Raw genomic sequence first — 16,624 nt, forward strand, 5'->3', positions numbered from 1 at the left:
ATATTTTTATTGATTTCAGAGAGAGGAAGGGAGAGGGAGAGATAGAATCATCAATGATGACAGAAAATCATTGATCAGCTGCCTCCTGCATGTCCTCTACTAGGGACCAAGCCTGCAACCCCGGTATATGCACTTGACCGGAATCAAACCGGGACCCTTCAGTCCTCAGGCCGATGCTCTATCCCCTGAGCCAAACCGGCTAGAGCTGCTCTCTCCATTTCTTGTTTCCAATTACACTGGGTTTGATCCATTCTCAGACGGATTTTCCCATTATGTTGTCAAGGGGGCTATAGCATACTTAGCCTGTACTTATCATTTCAAATCTAGTGGAGTGCCTCTCTTCTGGCAGTTCCTGGAAAAGTTCTAAGATTCAACCTGATTGGACTAGCTTAGCGTCATGCCTACCCCTGAAACAATCGGGTGAAGGATGTATATATTTGATTTTTCATGAACTCTGTCCTGGGAGTGGTAGGTGGTAATTTGCCACTGATACCATATGAAGTAGAGGAGAGGGTATCCCCACATGAAAATTCTGCAAGATGGAAAAATGCATTCTGGGGAGGTAAATGTCTGCAGAAGGCAGTATAACTTTAAATCACTATTAATTTCAGTGATCAACCTCTCTGAACAATATGACTCGACATACTGTAAACAGTCTGGGTACCTTTTAAAATGTCATTGTTTTCAGCGCATCTGCCTTCTACCAAATTCTTATTTCCTGCTAAAAAATTGCCTTTGCCTGTTACATAAGCCTCTAATATCGGAAGTAAAAGCAAAAGAAAAAACCCCTTGAATATCAAAAAGTCCCACTTTCTTTCTTTCTTGTGAAAAAAAAATCAAATCCAAATTCACACATCAAATCATCAATTGTGCTGGTTGTATAAGTTTTACTTCTGTATTCTTCCTATTATATTAGTCTGCCTCATTAAGATTTAAAAAGTTTTTACTGTGGTTCGGAATAGAAGTAAAAGTTTAATCACTGAGTCTGTAATGGTGTGTAGACTTTTCATGATCATGTGGTCCATAAATGGCCCATTAACATTTTTTTTTTGCCTTCTAGGTAATATATATATATTAAATAGTATCTAGATTTGAAAATGCTTGTCTTCTATGCCTCTCTGGCCTATGAAAATGGACACCAGTATTCTAAGACTTGCTTGACTTCAAGAGAAGTTATTTAACATATGAAACGTTCTATTGTGTGTTTTAATAGGAAGTAGAGCATCATACATAAAATGTTCTTGCCAGTGCAAACATGTGCAATTATTAATTACATTTTGGTCAACTGAGCTTTCTCTAACTTTTAGTAACCCTAATGTTAAGTCGTACTAGTGGCAGTATTGCTTAGTGAATCCCAGCTAACATAAAAAAACATACCTAACATTTTGCGACTGTCTTAGTAAGAAAATCATAGAACTCCAAAACCTTTTTAGGTTTTAAGTTGTAGTCATGTTTTATAAATGTATAATACATGATTTGACATTTGTGAAAATACTTTCCTTGGTTTTTATTTAGGTGAGATCTACAATGTAGATAAACTTCCATCATCTGTCAACTCCAGTAATGTCATAATGAGACTCATCTACCCAGCTAAAATTATGATTGTTAAAATTCTCTTTTATAACTGTTTGTTTAGGTCACTAATTCCTTCAACTTTTGCTACATAGGCATTTAAGTAGGTCAATCAAGTTAAATTAGTATGATACTTTTAACTTAAAAAAAGGAAAAGCAAAGATAATAATGTAATAATCATATCAAATACCTAGATCTCTCACCTGAGCTCAACTTTTATATTTTTTATTGCCAACCAGTGTTTTCATCTGAATATCCAGTAGGATATGACTTTCTAATCTTTCCCTGACCACTGTCTTTATCTCTTTTATTTCCCTTTCTCAGTGACATCACTGTTCATCTAGTCACTCAAGCTACAAACTTGAGACAAACTTGAGATTTTTCTTCCTCTCCTCCTATTCTTCTATCTTGAAATGTTTCTTGAAATCATTCCTACCTTCCCATTTCCTTTGCCTAATTAACTCGTCCTCATTCTTCAAATCTCGCCTTAGACATCATTTCCTCCAGAAGAGGAAGCCCTCTCATTTTATGTCCCAAACCTGCACCTGTCAAATCTTATGTAACAGCCTATTGTACTTGGTCTTATACTTACTGTACTTTATTATAATTGCCTATTTTGTTTGGATTTCTCACTAGACTACTTTTAAGCCTAGGGACTATTTGCTTGTTCACTGTTGTATTGCTTAGCTTATGTAATAGATGAAAAAATAATTGGCTCAATTTTGTTGAAATCTGCCCATAGTTTTTTCTGTTTCTTAGTTTTAGCCTTTATCTCTTATCTGGACCACTTTTATAACCTCCTAATTGACTCTGCTTTGGGTTTCTTGACCATCCTACCTCCAGTCCTATATAATAAAAGCCTAATATGCTAAGTGTCTGGACGACCTGTTGGCTGTTCAATCAAAGCGTAATATGCTAATGATATGCTCAGGCTGCTCAACCACTCACTATGACGTGCACTGACCACCAGGGGGCAGACGCTCCGAATGGCAGGGTAGCTTGCTGCTGGGGTCTGGCCAATCGGGACTGAGTGAGATGGGCCGGACACGCCCTGGAACCCTTCTGCAGTCCCTCCCTGGCTGGCCAACCTCCCGCATCCCTCCCGGCCCTGATCGTGCACCAGTGGGGTCCATCAGCCTGGCCTGCGCCCTCTCGCAATCTGGGACCCCTCAGGGGATGTTAGAGAGCTGCCAGTTTTGGCCCAATCCACAGGCCAGGCCAAGGGACCCCACTGGTGCACGAATTCGTGCAGTGGTCCTCTAGTTGATACATAAAGTACAACCCAGATCCCTTAGTGACTCCCCATTCCTACTGGATCCAGTTCACTTTTCTGAGTATGGCATAAAGGCTCTTCCTTCCTGGTATTCCCTTGGCTCACTGACCATTCTTCTGCCTTAGCCATCCCCGGTAGTAAACACTGATAACACTGTAAGTATCTTGGGAGCAGTCACAGTATGTTTGCTCTTGTCCTCTCAGTGTTCAGTATAGTGCTCTAATCTACTGTTTAGTTTCATCCCTCTTCTCCAGCCAAATGGTGGGTGGGCTTATTACTTCTCACCTCAACATGCCACTACTTTTATTCTCTTTGCCTCTGATCCTGCTGTTCCCCTTTGCCTGAGATACCTTTTGCTTTGTAAACTTTCACTGATGCTTCAAATTTCAGCTTAAATACCATCTTATTTGTCAAACCTTCCCTGAAAGGTTGATTGCTAGTTGCTCTTTCCTGTCTATTTCTAGAGACTTTTACTCACTGCATTTTATTATGGTCTGTTTTTAAATATGCCTTTTAAAAAAATTTAAACTCCTTTAGGTCAAGAGCTATGTCTTATTCATTTGGATAGGTTTAAAAATTAATGCACTCATTGCCTGAAACCATAGAATCTCAGTATAGGTTAGTTAGTTGAATAAGTCAGAGTATGTTATAAATATTAGAATATTTCCCAGACTTAATTCCCACAAAGTTTATGGCAGACTAGAGGCCATATGTTAAATGATGAAATAAGCAAAAGAGCTGCTCAGTAATAGCTTATTTTGAAGACTATAGTAGAAAATTTTATTGACAAAAGGATTTTTAATCCTCACAGGAACATGAGGTTAGTAGGCTGATTTTTCATATTTTGAGTACCTGTTTTTGTTTTCAAGCAGCTCCTTTGAGAATCTGTTGAAGACTAGTAAACTGTACCCAGGGAAAAAAAAGGTGTATCTATGTATACCATTTTGTACTTATTTCAAGAGTTTCCAGACCCTTGAAAACTCTCCATGAAACCATTTTCAAGAACCCTTGCTCTGAAAGTAAAGTGGCTAAATAGAGAAGTTCTTGGAAGTGAAAATGCAAAACGTAGTGAGAAATTGCTTCAGTCACTTAGAGTGGTGGTGGTGAATTATGCTGAGGCAGGAGTTAATATTTGTTTGTCTTCAACCAGCTTCTTCCTTCCTGTCTCTGTCCTTTTAGCAAAAACATCAGGAAGTAAAAGCTACATCCTGTCAAGCTGGTTTGTTATCCTGGTCTTGGGCCAGTAAACAGGATAGGTAATAATAATAATTATTATTAGACATTGTGCTCTGCCTGCTTTCTGTAATTCTCTTATTTAATCCTTGAATGTTGCTGAAGGGTAAGTAGTTTTATCTTAGTGTTCCAGTTGAGGAATGGGCAAGTCTTTTCTAAGAAGCCTCCCCTGATATCCACCTCAGCTAGGAGCACTCAATCTCCTTTTCTCAGAACATGCAGCAATACTGGGTTCTATTTCTTTCTACAGGAGACTCTGAGCTCTGTGTGATAACACAGAATATCTCTTATCCTATATAATAAAAGCGTAGTATGCAAATTGTCCCCTCAACTGGGAGTTATCTGGGAGTTCGACCAGGGTGCTGGGCCAGCTGGGGGAAGAGAGGGAGGCCCCGGCCAGCAGCTACTAGGGACCCTAACAATGTACGAATTTCGTGTATTAGGCCTCTAGTTTGTAATAAAGCAATACAGTGTAGTAGTTCAGAGCATGGGCTTCCTAACCAGATTTCCCGGTTTGATTCCTGGCATGACTTAGACAAGTTTCTTAGTTAATTATTTGTGCTTCAGTTGTATAAAGTAAAATGGAAATACAAATAATACCATGTAAAATGCCTAGTACAGTTCTTGGAACATGGTAAATTCTCAATACATGTTAGTAATCATCATCATCCCTAACACCCAGCTCAGCACTTAGACACAGTATTTACTGAATAGGTGCTCAGCAAACACTAGTTGAAGTAGCTGAATAGTTGAAGAAAGACAGGAACTATATATCCAGGATCTATATTCCTAAATACTATATATAGATCTCTACCTCAATTATGTTTGAGAGCTGATCTAAAAAATATATATTTAAGGAATATAGTTTGAAAATGTTTAATGTTTTTTGTTTAGTTCAGTTCAAGTACCTTTAGAAACTATTATCTCTGGAGAAAACATTGCTTATAATATTGAATCCGGAGCTCTTTTGTTTGTATAATCCAACCTCGTCTGTTTCTGGCCCTGTAAAGATCTGTGGTACTGATACTAGAAGGTCTTAATCATGACTACCTCAAGAATGGTGTTACTGATTGAGTAATAGAAGCACGAGGTTGTAGTGTACATTTGGTAATAAGGAGGCAATTTAATTCAGTTTCACATAAAGGGCTGGGTGGGAGGGTGAGGCTATTGCATTTCTCCAGGCTGATTCAGTTTGGAGGGGAGTGCTCTATCCAGGGAAGATGGCATCTGTTGACGGAGTGGGAGAGGGACTTAGCACAGGTACCTGGTGGCTGTCCCTTCAGATCTTTCCTTGGAGTTGCACAATCCAGTCCTCACTTAACTTCATTCCTCTCTGAGCTGCCCCCCCCCCCCCCCGGTGAGTGTGCTGGCCCTTTAAGAGGGCACCTGGGTTTCTAGTGACTCCGGATTCTCCCTGGTGGACAGAATCCCCACTGGTTTTCACAGCCAGATGTTATGCTTTGAAACCATATAATGAGTTGCTCACAGTAGAGAGTCCTTGGATTATTTTGAATATTTAGACAAGATTAAGGGGTAGAGATTTCAGTGATTACATATTCTACAATTGTGTTGCAGATCATTTTCTAAACTTTTTTGTAACTCATAATTCCTTTTAACAAATTTAAAAATTACTCCATTGATGTAATTTAAAACTAGAAATAATTTTAGTATAAGTAAAAAGCAGCCAAAGCATAGGCTCAAAGCCTACTTTTTTCCTAATTACATGTCATCTTGTACATTTTGCCTTGCATATCTTAAGATGGTAGAGATATTAGCGTCTGCATAATGAAAAATAAAAAAATGAAAGTTTATGTGACCTGAATTGAGTCAGTAAACCTATTTCACAACAGAGTCAGATTAAAATCCAACTCTCAGTTTTAGCCCATTTTACTTGATTCCATGGACCCTCATGCATCACTGAAAACTACATAATGAGAGTAGTGTGCTTTTCTATGTTTGGTTGCTAGAGAGATTTATTGATAATTGAGCTATTTTAGGTTAAATGTGCACTAAAGGATTTTTATAAATGAGTCTTAAGATTGAAAAATATACCTTCAGTGTTTCACAACTTTCTAGTTTTTAACTGGTTTCTAGTTTTTATTGTTTTCCAGTTGGAAAATAATAGATGCTTATGTTTAGGAAAAAAGATGTAAAACTGTATCTGGAAAGGACTTTGAAGGTGATTTAATACTGTTTCCCTTAAAATATTGGTATTACATAAAAATTAGGGCAGATGGCTCACTCCCTTCTCCCCATAAACAGAGACTGGGTGAATGGAAGTGAGTTGCATGAAGTCAAAGTCCTGAGCCCGACTGTCTTTGTGAATGGCTTTTGACTGCTTCATAGTAGGATTATGTGGTTATCAACTTTATACTTTTGAAAGCCTAACTTGGGCTTTGCTTTCCTTGCTGGTTCAGATACTAGTTTCTACAGAATCAGAATAGGCAACCTTTGGAACACCAGGGAGCTCTATCCTTGGCCTTTCTTTATGGCTTTGGTGTTCTTGGATTCCTCGGGTTGTACCAGCATCTTGAAGTGAATAGGGCCAGAGAGTCAAAGATAGAGGGTGTGTAGGATCATTCCATTTCCCTTTTCTGCAATTTACTAAGGTGAAGGTAATAGCTTTCCTGTCATGACATCCAAGATGAGTAATGCTCTAAGCCAGTGGTTGCCAACCGGTGGTCCACAGACCACTGGTGGTCTGTGAGGTCCGAAAGGTTGGCAACCGCTGCTCTAAGCAAGATGCTCACATACCTTTATTTGGAATATATCTTACGTCTGTCTTATCCACGTATGTTGAGCTTCTTAGGAAACTGCATGTAAACATTTTTGTGCATAATCTTGGAAATAATTAAAATTTTAAATTACTAATATTAAACAGAATGCTTTGCATTGGTTATGTATCCATCATCTTTAAAGTTTTTTTTGTTTAAATGTTATACTACTTGGTTTTTATGGTAAAAAGGAATTATGAGACCAGGATTTTACTAGATAAAAGTAGAACAAAAGTTAAATTTGATTTCAGTACTAAGAGAAATTAATGCCTAAAGATTCCCATATCTTATTTATTTGGGAATGGTTTTCAAAATATGTTTGTAGATATTGCCTTGTTCCCCACCCTTCCCACACCCAGAATTATGAAGAGAAATTTGTGCTTTCTAAGCTTCCTTCAGTTTACCCAAACATAGACTGTGTTTGCTTGTTAGAGCTGAGAGTCTTTTGTACTCTGTTTTCCTTTTTCACCAAGTAAGCTTCTTTGCTTTGCTCTCCCATTCATGTGTCATGGCTGCTTTAAGTTGACTTACTGCCTTCTTGCAGCCCTATTTCATGCACATACACTTGAGCAGACACAGCCAGTAAAGCAGTTAACAGCGGAGCAGAAAGGATTGAGTACAAACACACACAGGTGCCATCTTCCCTGGATAGAGCACTCCCCTCCAAACTGTGTGTGTAATGCTGACCTATGATACCGTGTCATGTTTTCTATTTTTATTATCTACTATGTGAAAGCAGGAGCTGAATTAATATTGTGCTTGTGTAGAATGCCTCTGAGGATATGGGATGGGGGAGAGGGGTAGTTTTTCATGTGACTTATCTCTGACATGCTACAGCGGGACTGAAAACACTCTTCTGCTCATCATATACAGAGGAGAAAAAAAAATTCCAAGATTGAGCTTGCAGAATTTGTGGGGTATATTTAGATTTTTCTTCCTGTGTTTTTCTATTTTTCACCTTTGCCTAATTTTGTAAGGTTTGGTAGTGGGGTATGACCCTTGCATTAACAAGTAGATTGAGGTAAGGGAGAAACAGACTGCCACAATGATTCGTATGATAAGGGACTGTTTAAAATCTCCGAGACATCCCGACCCACATTGCGACCCACCTGAGAAACGGTTAGTGAGCTCCTTGCCCATCTCAAGTGTTTAAAAGTAACAGTATACAAATAGCTTTATTCTTATGCCTTTTTTCTGCCATACAAATCTTAAGAACATTGTACCTACATATCCAGAACAGTTGAGTTTTGTCTTCATTTAAAATCTCACCTCAAGAAGGTGAGAAATATAAATGTAGCATGCAGTTGTCCCTTAAGTATCTTCATCTTCTTTGGTGTAATTGTCTCATTTTTCCTTTATGCTACAGTTTAATGGAGCCTGCACTTACGTTTGGGTTATGTCTGGGATGAAACTGAAATACCATCATGAAGCTCTAAGGGGAAACTTGCCAGTACTAGTCTGGAGGATTTCCTGAATGCCATCCTCCCTTCTTCATGTTGCCTTCTTTTACCTTCCCCCCAACCCACTCCAAAAATGTATTACTGTAGAATCCTATTGCTTTTTCTCTTATTTTGTAGAAAAGAAGGTGAAGGGAGCCGTGTGTGTGTGTGTGTGTGTGTGTGTGTGTGTGTGTGTGTGATTTCAGTACAAACAGCAGTTAAATTTATAACATCAAAAGAAATAGCTTTATTTTGTAATTCTGAATCTAAGATTGCTTAGGATTCATTCATTAAGAATCCAGCTCTGATGGATCATCTACGAATTTATTTTTTAATTTTTTTCTTCTTTTTCTATCATGTACGAATTTAGATAATGATGTTTCAAAGTAAAAGGGGATCCTACCTTTTTCGATCTGAAGAGTAGAAAGATAAATGCTACTGTGATTCATTTTTCACTTAGTATACATTGTTTTAAAAATTTGATCAGTTGGCAATGATCAGTGATCTAAAATAGCTTTTTTAGCAGATGTATATTTTATAGAGCAAATGGCCCATATATTGGCGATTCTTTCCATTTTCTCTATATTTCATTCTAAAATTGTTACACACTAGTGATTTAAGGGGACATTAACACTAAAGTAAATGTCCTTTTCCTTAATATTGTTGGCTGTTTCTATTAGCCATTTTCATTTGATTTAACAGTGGTACTCAAGGGTTAAGCTTACAGAGCTGATGCAACCCCTCCTTTTCTTTACAGCAATTTTCATTGGATAGCATTTCCATAGCAACAGTGAGATCAGTGAAACCTGAGTGTTTCATTGATTATTTTTCTCTTCCTTTTTAAATCTATTCTCTTTTCACCACATTTTAGTGAGAAAGCGATTTTTTTTTTAACAAACAGAGCTTATATTTATTTCTGTTCCATAAATAATTAAAAGAGGGTAGAAAAATCTGCCCGTCATTTAAAAATTGAATGTTTCACTATGTATTTAAAAAGCGATTCAGGATTAGGAGGCTGGATAACCATTCCGGCTGTAGCTGATGTTCTCAAATATTCTTGCATTGTTTGCTGGTCTTCTAGGGAAAAGAATAATGTGGAACAGGACCTTAAGGAGAAAGAAGATACTCTTAAACAGAGGACAAGCGAGGTTCAGGTATGTGAGCTATGAAATTCAGTATTCCATTTCTGTTTTAGGAGAATATATTTTAAATGTAAAAAATGAATATATTTTACTATGTGATGGCTGTGATGTTGGTGAACAGATCAAGAAATGTCTATTCTATATGTGATATAAATAGTTGTCTTTTATAAAACGATGGTTTTATGGCCTGCAGAGATCACACTGCAATGAGAAAGCAGTATTTTTTCAGCACAAATTTCTAGTTTTGAAAGTATTTTAAAGATAATATTTAACTGCATATTATACTATTAAAGGTAAGTTTGAATGACTTACGATATAAATATTATTACACCAGTAAAATTAAATGAGTGAAATTGTCATCAACATCGTCATCATCTTGAAAACGCAAATTGCTTTTTCAAAGATGTGAGATTTTGTTAGCTAGGAGACCTGGTATTTTAAAGGACTGTTTTGCATAATACTGGTAGGGTGGGAAATTACATGGAATAATTTAAAATAGTATTTTATAAGTTGCTTAGTAGCCAGGATATCTTAAACTTTGTCATATAGAGATTTAATTTATTTTCAGTAAATGCTATGTTAAGTAACTTCATTTTACAAATAAAATAGAAAAGACAAACCTCAGTTTCTGATTGGGAAATGACACAAAAAGGGGTATTTCCAAACATTAAAAATACAGAAAATTGGTCAGTGTTGCAGTGAGAACAGTACGCATTGCATGTGACCATGTTACTGGGGCATCATTTCCTGAATGCTGCACCAGTACATACAGGAGGTTGGGTGTAAAAACACTGGTAGCAGTTGCCAGTAACAGCTCATGGATGGGATTTCTTAACATGTTATTTGTATGTTGGATTTCCCTGCTTATCTCAGTTTTAAATAGGTAAAAGCTATAAATGGTTAGATTCATTGATTTGTTCTGATGTGGGACATTCACCAGAGATTTTTACCGGGTAGACTGTGATAGGATGGGGGAGAATGATTTATTGAGGGATTGACGAAGAGGCCAGAGAGACTTCTTTTTTTATTTATTTATTTTGGTGGGGTGTGCCCTGACTGGGGATCAAACCTGCAACCTTGGTCTATTAAGATGATGCTCTAACCAACTGAGTTTCCCGGCCAGGGCCCAGAGAGACTTCTTTTTGGAAATTAATGTTCATATTGGAAGACTGCATTTATTACATACACTGGGATTTCCCCAAACATGATGCAGAAGTCAAGAGATCATCACTAATGTTTTTTCTCTTTGGGGTAGTGAGATGGGGGTTACTTCAGTTACATTATTTTTGAGCTTATTAGGAAATGCAAAAAAGTCATAGTCTTTAACAGTTATTGCTAAAAATAGTTGAAGGATAGAAGATAAAACAATCTACAAAAGTTTTCTCAATCTGAAGAAATAGATATAGTTACTGATATAATCTTGGACAGTTTCTAAAGTTAACCAGATAATGTTTCAAAGTACAAAGTTTTTTATGATAGACAATATTTTGTGATTTGTATCTGTCTACATGTTGGTTTTCCCTACTGAATCATTTGAGGATGTGAATTTAAACAGCCAGTTTGAACTAAGATTTTGTTCCTTTTAGGCTAAATGGGCTATCCTATATAATAAAAGTCTAATATGCTAAGTGTCCTGTGTCCATTTAATCAATCAAAGCGTAATAGAATGATATGCTAAGGCCGTTCAACCACTTACTATGACGTGCACTGACCACCAGGGGGCAGACGCTCCGAATGATAGGTTAGCTTGCTACTGGGGTCCAGCCTACTGGGACTGAGTGAGATGGGCCGGACACCGTCCCTCCTGTGGTCCCTCCCTGGCTGGCCAACCTCTTGCGTCTCTCCCTAGCCCTGATTGTGCACCGGTGGGGTCCGTCGGCCTGGCCTGCACCCTCTCGCAATCTGGGACCCCTTGGGGGATGTCAGAGAGCCGGTTTTGGCTTGATCCCGCAGGCCAGGCCAAGGGACCCCATTGGTGCACGAATGCGTGCACCAGGCCTCTAGTCCTTGAATATTTGATTTCTTATAATTGTAGTTTTGTTGTCAGTCAAAATTTCTTCTTGATTTGCTTATCCTTCATTACTTAGTGGTGACGGTAAGGTATATGTTAAACCTTAAGTTTTGTTAAATCCAGATGTTTGATTAGCATAGGAAGTCTAAATTGTTGAAATTTTGCTATAAATAAAAGGCATTTTGGAGCATGGTTGGTACAGACCAAGTTGTTTGTAATGGTCAAACATAAGTTCACTGAAAAAGAACAGTGGATTAAAACTTTGCATTAGTAGCCTAGCCCATGTAGCTCAATGGTTAAGCGTCTACCCATGAACCAAGAGGTCACTGGTTTGATTCCAGGTCAGAACACATGCTCAGGTTGCAGGCTCCATCCCCAGTAGGGGGCATGCAGGAGGCAGCTATCAATGATTCTCTCTCATCATTGATATTTCTATCTTTCTCGCCCTCTCCTTTCCTCTCTGAAATCAATAACAATATATTTTTTAAAAACACAATAACTTTGCATTAGAAGATACATTACTTATTCTATTCCAATACAGGTATTGGAATAGAATAAGTATTATCCATGGTAATGAGACACTAGACTAAGATGACACGGATAATTGACATCTAGAAATAATTAAAACTTTTCATTTTAGTGATCGTTTTCAATTTTCTGAAGCACAAGACAACTTATCAGAAGTGGTAATATGTAGAGTTCATTACCTATTGAATTAATAACTCTGATTTACTCATTGGTAATGAGGTACAGACTAGTAAGAACATGGATAATTAAAATCTGTAAGTAATTACAACTCCTAGTTTTTATTTTTTAATTTCTCTGGCAAATGGCAGTTTACGGGAGCTATTTATTAATCAGTAGCAGAATAAAAAAATGTGAACTCTGCTTCTTTCTGACCCAACTTTTCTAATGAAGATGCTAATGAGAAATGCCAACGTAAAGGCCTCAGGGGAGAAGTAAGGGAATTTTTACCTATCAGTGGGTGTCTGCCTAATCCAAAATCCAAACTTGACTTTTCTGAGTGTTCTTACCTTTTTCCATATGTAGAGTCACAAATAATCATTATATGAACTCATATCTTAAGCCAGAAACCAAACTTTCAAAGCCTCTTTAATGTGTGACCAATGTGCCAAAAGACTATTTTTGTCTGTTTTGGATTTATACAGTCTTCCTAATTCAGTAAAATTAGAAAATCTACTATATAATTAAATTTTTGTTTCCTGTCCCATGAACTACATACTGAAAACTTTCAGTTCAAGATTTTTTTTCTTGAAAACCAAGTCAACTTCAAATTTAATTTAATAAGTGTCTCCCAGAGTAATTGGCACCAGGTAGAATTCAGTAGATGTTCTGATTAGTAGTAGTATTACATATCGTACTGTCGTCTCCTTATTACCTTCCCTTCATTGTCAAGCTCCACATCGGATTATCTGCACTTAGGACTTACCAGTTTGAAAATACCTTTATTTATTCCTTTATTTTTGCTTTTGCTGTCACTTTAGCTGCCAACCTACTTTTTTTTTATTTTTGTTGCTTTGTGTGGCCATTTTTTCCCTTTCTATCCTTTCAGTAACCCTATTTAGTCTGATGTGCTTTAATTTTTCTGCTCAGGACCAACAACAATATTAAGGTCATATTCACTGGTTACTGCTTTCTTGGATTCACTCTCCTAGATATTCTCCTACCTCTCTGACCCTTCGCTTCTATTGACTTTGTCAGGAACTGACATACTTTTTCCTCCCCACGTCCTTCTTTTTCTGTACCCCTTGCCATCCATATACTGATGACTCCCAAGTATTTATCCAGCCCTCTATTCTCCTGAGTACCAGAATCATCTCTCCACTTAGGCATTTTGGTGTTTATCATTTCAAGGTCACTGTATATAAAATGAGTTTCATCTTGTTGGGGGGAAAATACTTCAATTTTGAACTTTCCTATTTCTGCCAGTGCTTTTCGTTTTCACTGCTGCCTCTCTTATCACCTAACATGTAAAAATTTAAAGTCAGAGCATAAGTGCTTAACCCATCCTCTTGCCTTTCTTCCTAAACTAATTTTATTTTTAATATTATTATTTTTAATCCTGAGGATATGTTCATTAATTTTAGAGAGAAGGGAAGGAGGGAAGGGGGGGGGGAGAGAGAGAGAAAGAGAGAGAGAGAGAGAGAGAGAGAGAGAGAGAGAGAGAGAAACATTGATCCGTTGCCTCTGGTATGCGCCCTGACCAGGGATTGAAATCCCAACCTAGGTATGTGCCCTTACTGGGAATTGAATCTGCAACCTTATTTGGTGAATGGGACAGTGCTCCAACCAGCTGAGCTACCTGGTCAGAGGGGCAGCCGATCAATGTTTCTCTCTCACATTGATCTCTCTGTCTCTCCTTTCTTCTCTCTAAAATTAATTTTAAAAAAGACATTGTTAAATGTACTTTTAAGGAAGCCATTGGCAACAGAAATCAATAAACCTCAATTTTGTGCATGAAATTAAAAATGGGTCAAGACCCACTCAGAATCTACAGATAGGTTTGGTAGCACAGTACATCATGAAGAGTCAGACTTTTTCACAGCGTTCGTACTACCCTCATGCAAAAGAGGCTCTTAATTATTTGTACTTTATCAGTAAAAGTTAAGTAATTCATAGTAACTGTCCTTTTTTTTTCACTTTAATTCAGAGATTGACTTATTTTGGGTGGAAATCAAATTAGATACATGAGCTCAACATTCTTTTTCTAGTGATTACGCTCTTAGAACATGCTGGGAAGCATATGATTGGGAAATAAAGTCAAGCTGTTAGTGAGATTTTTCTAACACCCACCCTAGTTTCTGTTCCTTGACTTAAACATCTTGCTATACAGTTGGTACTTTTTTATATTAAGAATACTTCTGTAACTTCTGTTTTGAGAATTAGGCCAACATAATGAATGTATCTAATTATTTTTAGTTTTGGTTTAGTTTATAGAGTTTTCTAACCAGTTAAACATAAATAAGTGTGTTATACATAAATTAGTGTCCTTTTTGTTAATTTTTTTACTCTGTATTTTATATGAAACAAATGCAAACATTCATGTTGATAATATTTCATAGGTTTTTTCAGTTTTACAACTGACTTAGGTTGTAAAATGAATGATTTTACTCTTTAATATAACTACGAGTTTTTATGTATTTTTTTAAATTTTATTTTCTGTACCCTTGTAGTACTTCATGGGGTGTGGAGGGATGGGGATGAGTTTATCATGTTTAGTAACTTGTATAATTTCTAGAAAACAAGACGTTTTCCTTGAAATTTCTTTTTAAATAAAGCCAAGATCCCAGCTCAAGGGATCCCTTCATTCCTGGATGAGGAACCTTGGATGTGGCTAGCTTTGGTGTTTCTTAAAACAAACCTTGGCACTGTATTTTAGTAATCTGTTCACTTCATCCTTGCCATTCTCTAAGTGCTATTGTCCTTTTGCTGTAGAGCATGATCATGGAAAATAGAGTATAACTACTGACCAGTGTTACTTTTAGGAAAGGGAGTAGGATAGGAGGAATGATCAAGGGAACATGCAATTAACTGTACTGTTAAAATTTTTTGTACAGCAGGAGAATATTTATATAAAATTTGTATAATAGAAAAAAAGAAAAATTATCTATGTGAGTGGTCATTTTAGATCATATAGGGTTCTTATAGAAAAAATTTGTAGGAACCTTTAATTCAATTTATAAAATTATTTTTGCTGAGGCAAGTTTTTACTGATGATGAATTTAGCTTAATTTCATTTAGAACAGGAGGAGGAGGGTGGGGAGGGGGAAAAGTCAAGCATTATGAATTTCATTAATGTGTTTAGTTACATCATTTCACTTTTCTAAATTATCAGAATAGCAAAAACAGTTAAGATAGAAGGGGCAGGAGTCTTAAATGAAGCCCAGTTTACAAACACTATTTAATGTTTACGAATTGTGATAATATCATCTGAAAAATAAATCTTCAAAGCCCATCAGGTTGTCAGTGTCAACCTATTCTAAACCTCCCCCCCCCCCCCCCCCCCCCCCCGTGTCTTAAGTTCACCTTAAACACAGAGGTCTCTTTTAAGAGAAAATTCATTGATATTAATAGTCAAGACAGGAACCAAAATATAAACTATACAAAAGAATGAAATAAATGTTACATGAAGAAAATGCAAGGTAAAAAATGTGTAACTTATGTAGCTATACAGCACAATATGGAAACAACTCTCAGATACACTGGAGAGGGAATAATGAATAAGAAAGTAACTCTAAACAAAATTAATGAAGAAATGTTTTGGGAAAAAAGAAGAAATAAAATAGAGTCTAACTACAAAGTCATCAGCAAATGTCTTCTGTCACTCACTTGATGGGATGACATTTGATAGTGCTGAGATCATGGGCTGATTCAGGAGAGGATTTTCCCAAACGGCTATCATAAGGGAAAGAGAAAATTATCCTAGTTTAGTGGAAGATACTGTTTGCTAGGATTACCTGCCACTGTCCTACTCATGTGGGGAGGGAGATAAGCATTTGCTCAGGATAAGCAAATCTGTACCAAAATAAAATAGCCAAGTATATCTGGATACTGATATTGCTGTGGAAATTGTAATTTTTGACATTTCTGGATTATAAAAAAAGTAATATGTAAAAAAAAAGTAATATGTGTTCAGAGTAATCTTGTAAAATATCATAATCTTGTAAAATATAGAAAAATAAATAAAAAGAAAAACACAATTTCACATTCGAGAGAGAACCATTAACATTTTTGCTGTATTTTCTATGAATATACATAAATGGCTTTCTATTTGTGATTCAGTCTTTGTGTTCAGCTTTTAAGAATTAGCATTATGTCCTAGACATTTTCTTATATGACCCTGTTAAGGTAAATTTTATTTTTATTAGATTTACAGTAAAAGTAGAGATCAAGTTATATCTAATTATAAATACCACGAGAGGCCCGGTGCACAAAAATTTGTGCACTGGCAGGGGGTGGGGGGTGTCCCTCAGCCGGACCTGTGCCCTCTCACAGTATGGGACCCCTCGGGAGATAACCACCTGCTGGCTTAGGCTGGCTCCCCGGGTGGCAGATGGCAGGCCCGGATCCCGTGCTGGGTCGCAGATGGCAGGCCCTCTGCCGCATCTCCCCGCCCCACTGCCCGCTGCACACGGCAGGCCTGGCAGGCAGTGGGGTGG

General features: G+C 37.2%; 1 protein-coding gene across 1 annotated transcript in view; it reads left to right on the forward strand.

Annotated features, from left to right (window-relative positions):
- Positions 1-9,157: 9,157 nt before the first annotated feature.
- LOC102255805 (epidermal growth factor receptor substrate 15-like) overlaps positions 9,158-16,624 on the forward strand; it is a 54,503-nt gene continuing 47,036 nt past the window's right edge. The window contains exon 1 of the mRNA XM_005872493.2: positions 9,158-9,445. Coding sequence (XP_005872555.1) covers positions 9,275-9,445 — 171 coding nt within the window. The 5' untranslated portion in view covers positions 9,158-9,274. The remainder of the gene's footprint in view (positions 9,446-16,624) is intronic.

Source organism: Myotis brandtii, unplaced genomic scaffold (genome assembly GCF_000412655.1).
Source record: "Myotis brandtii unplaced genomic scaffold, ASM41265v1 scaffold382, whole genome shotgun sequence".
Taxonomy (NCBI): domain Eukaryota; kingdom Metazoa; phylum Chordata; class Mammalia; order Chiroptera; family Vespertilionidae; genus Myotis; species Myotis brandtii.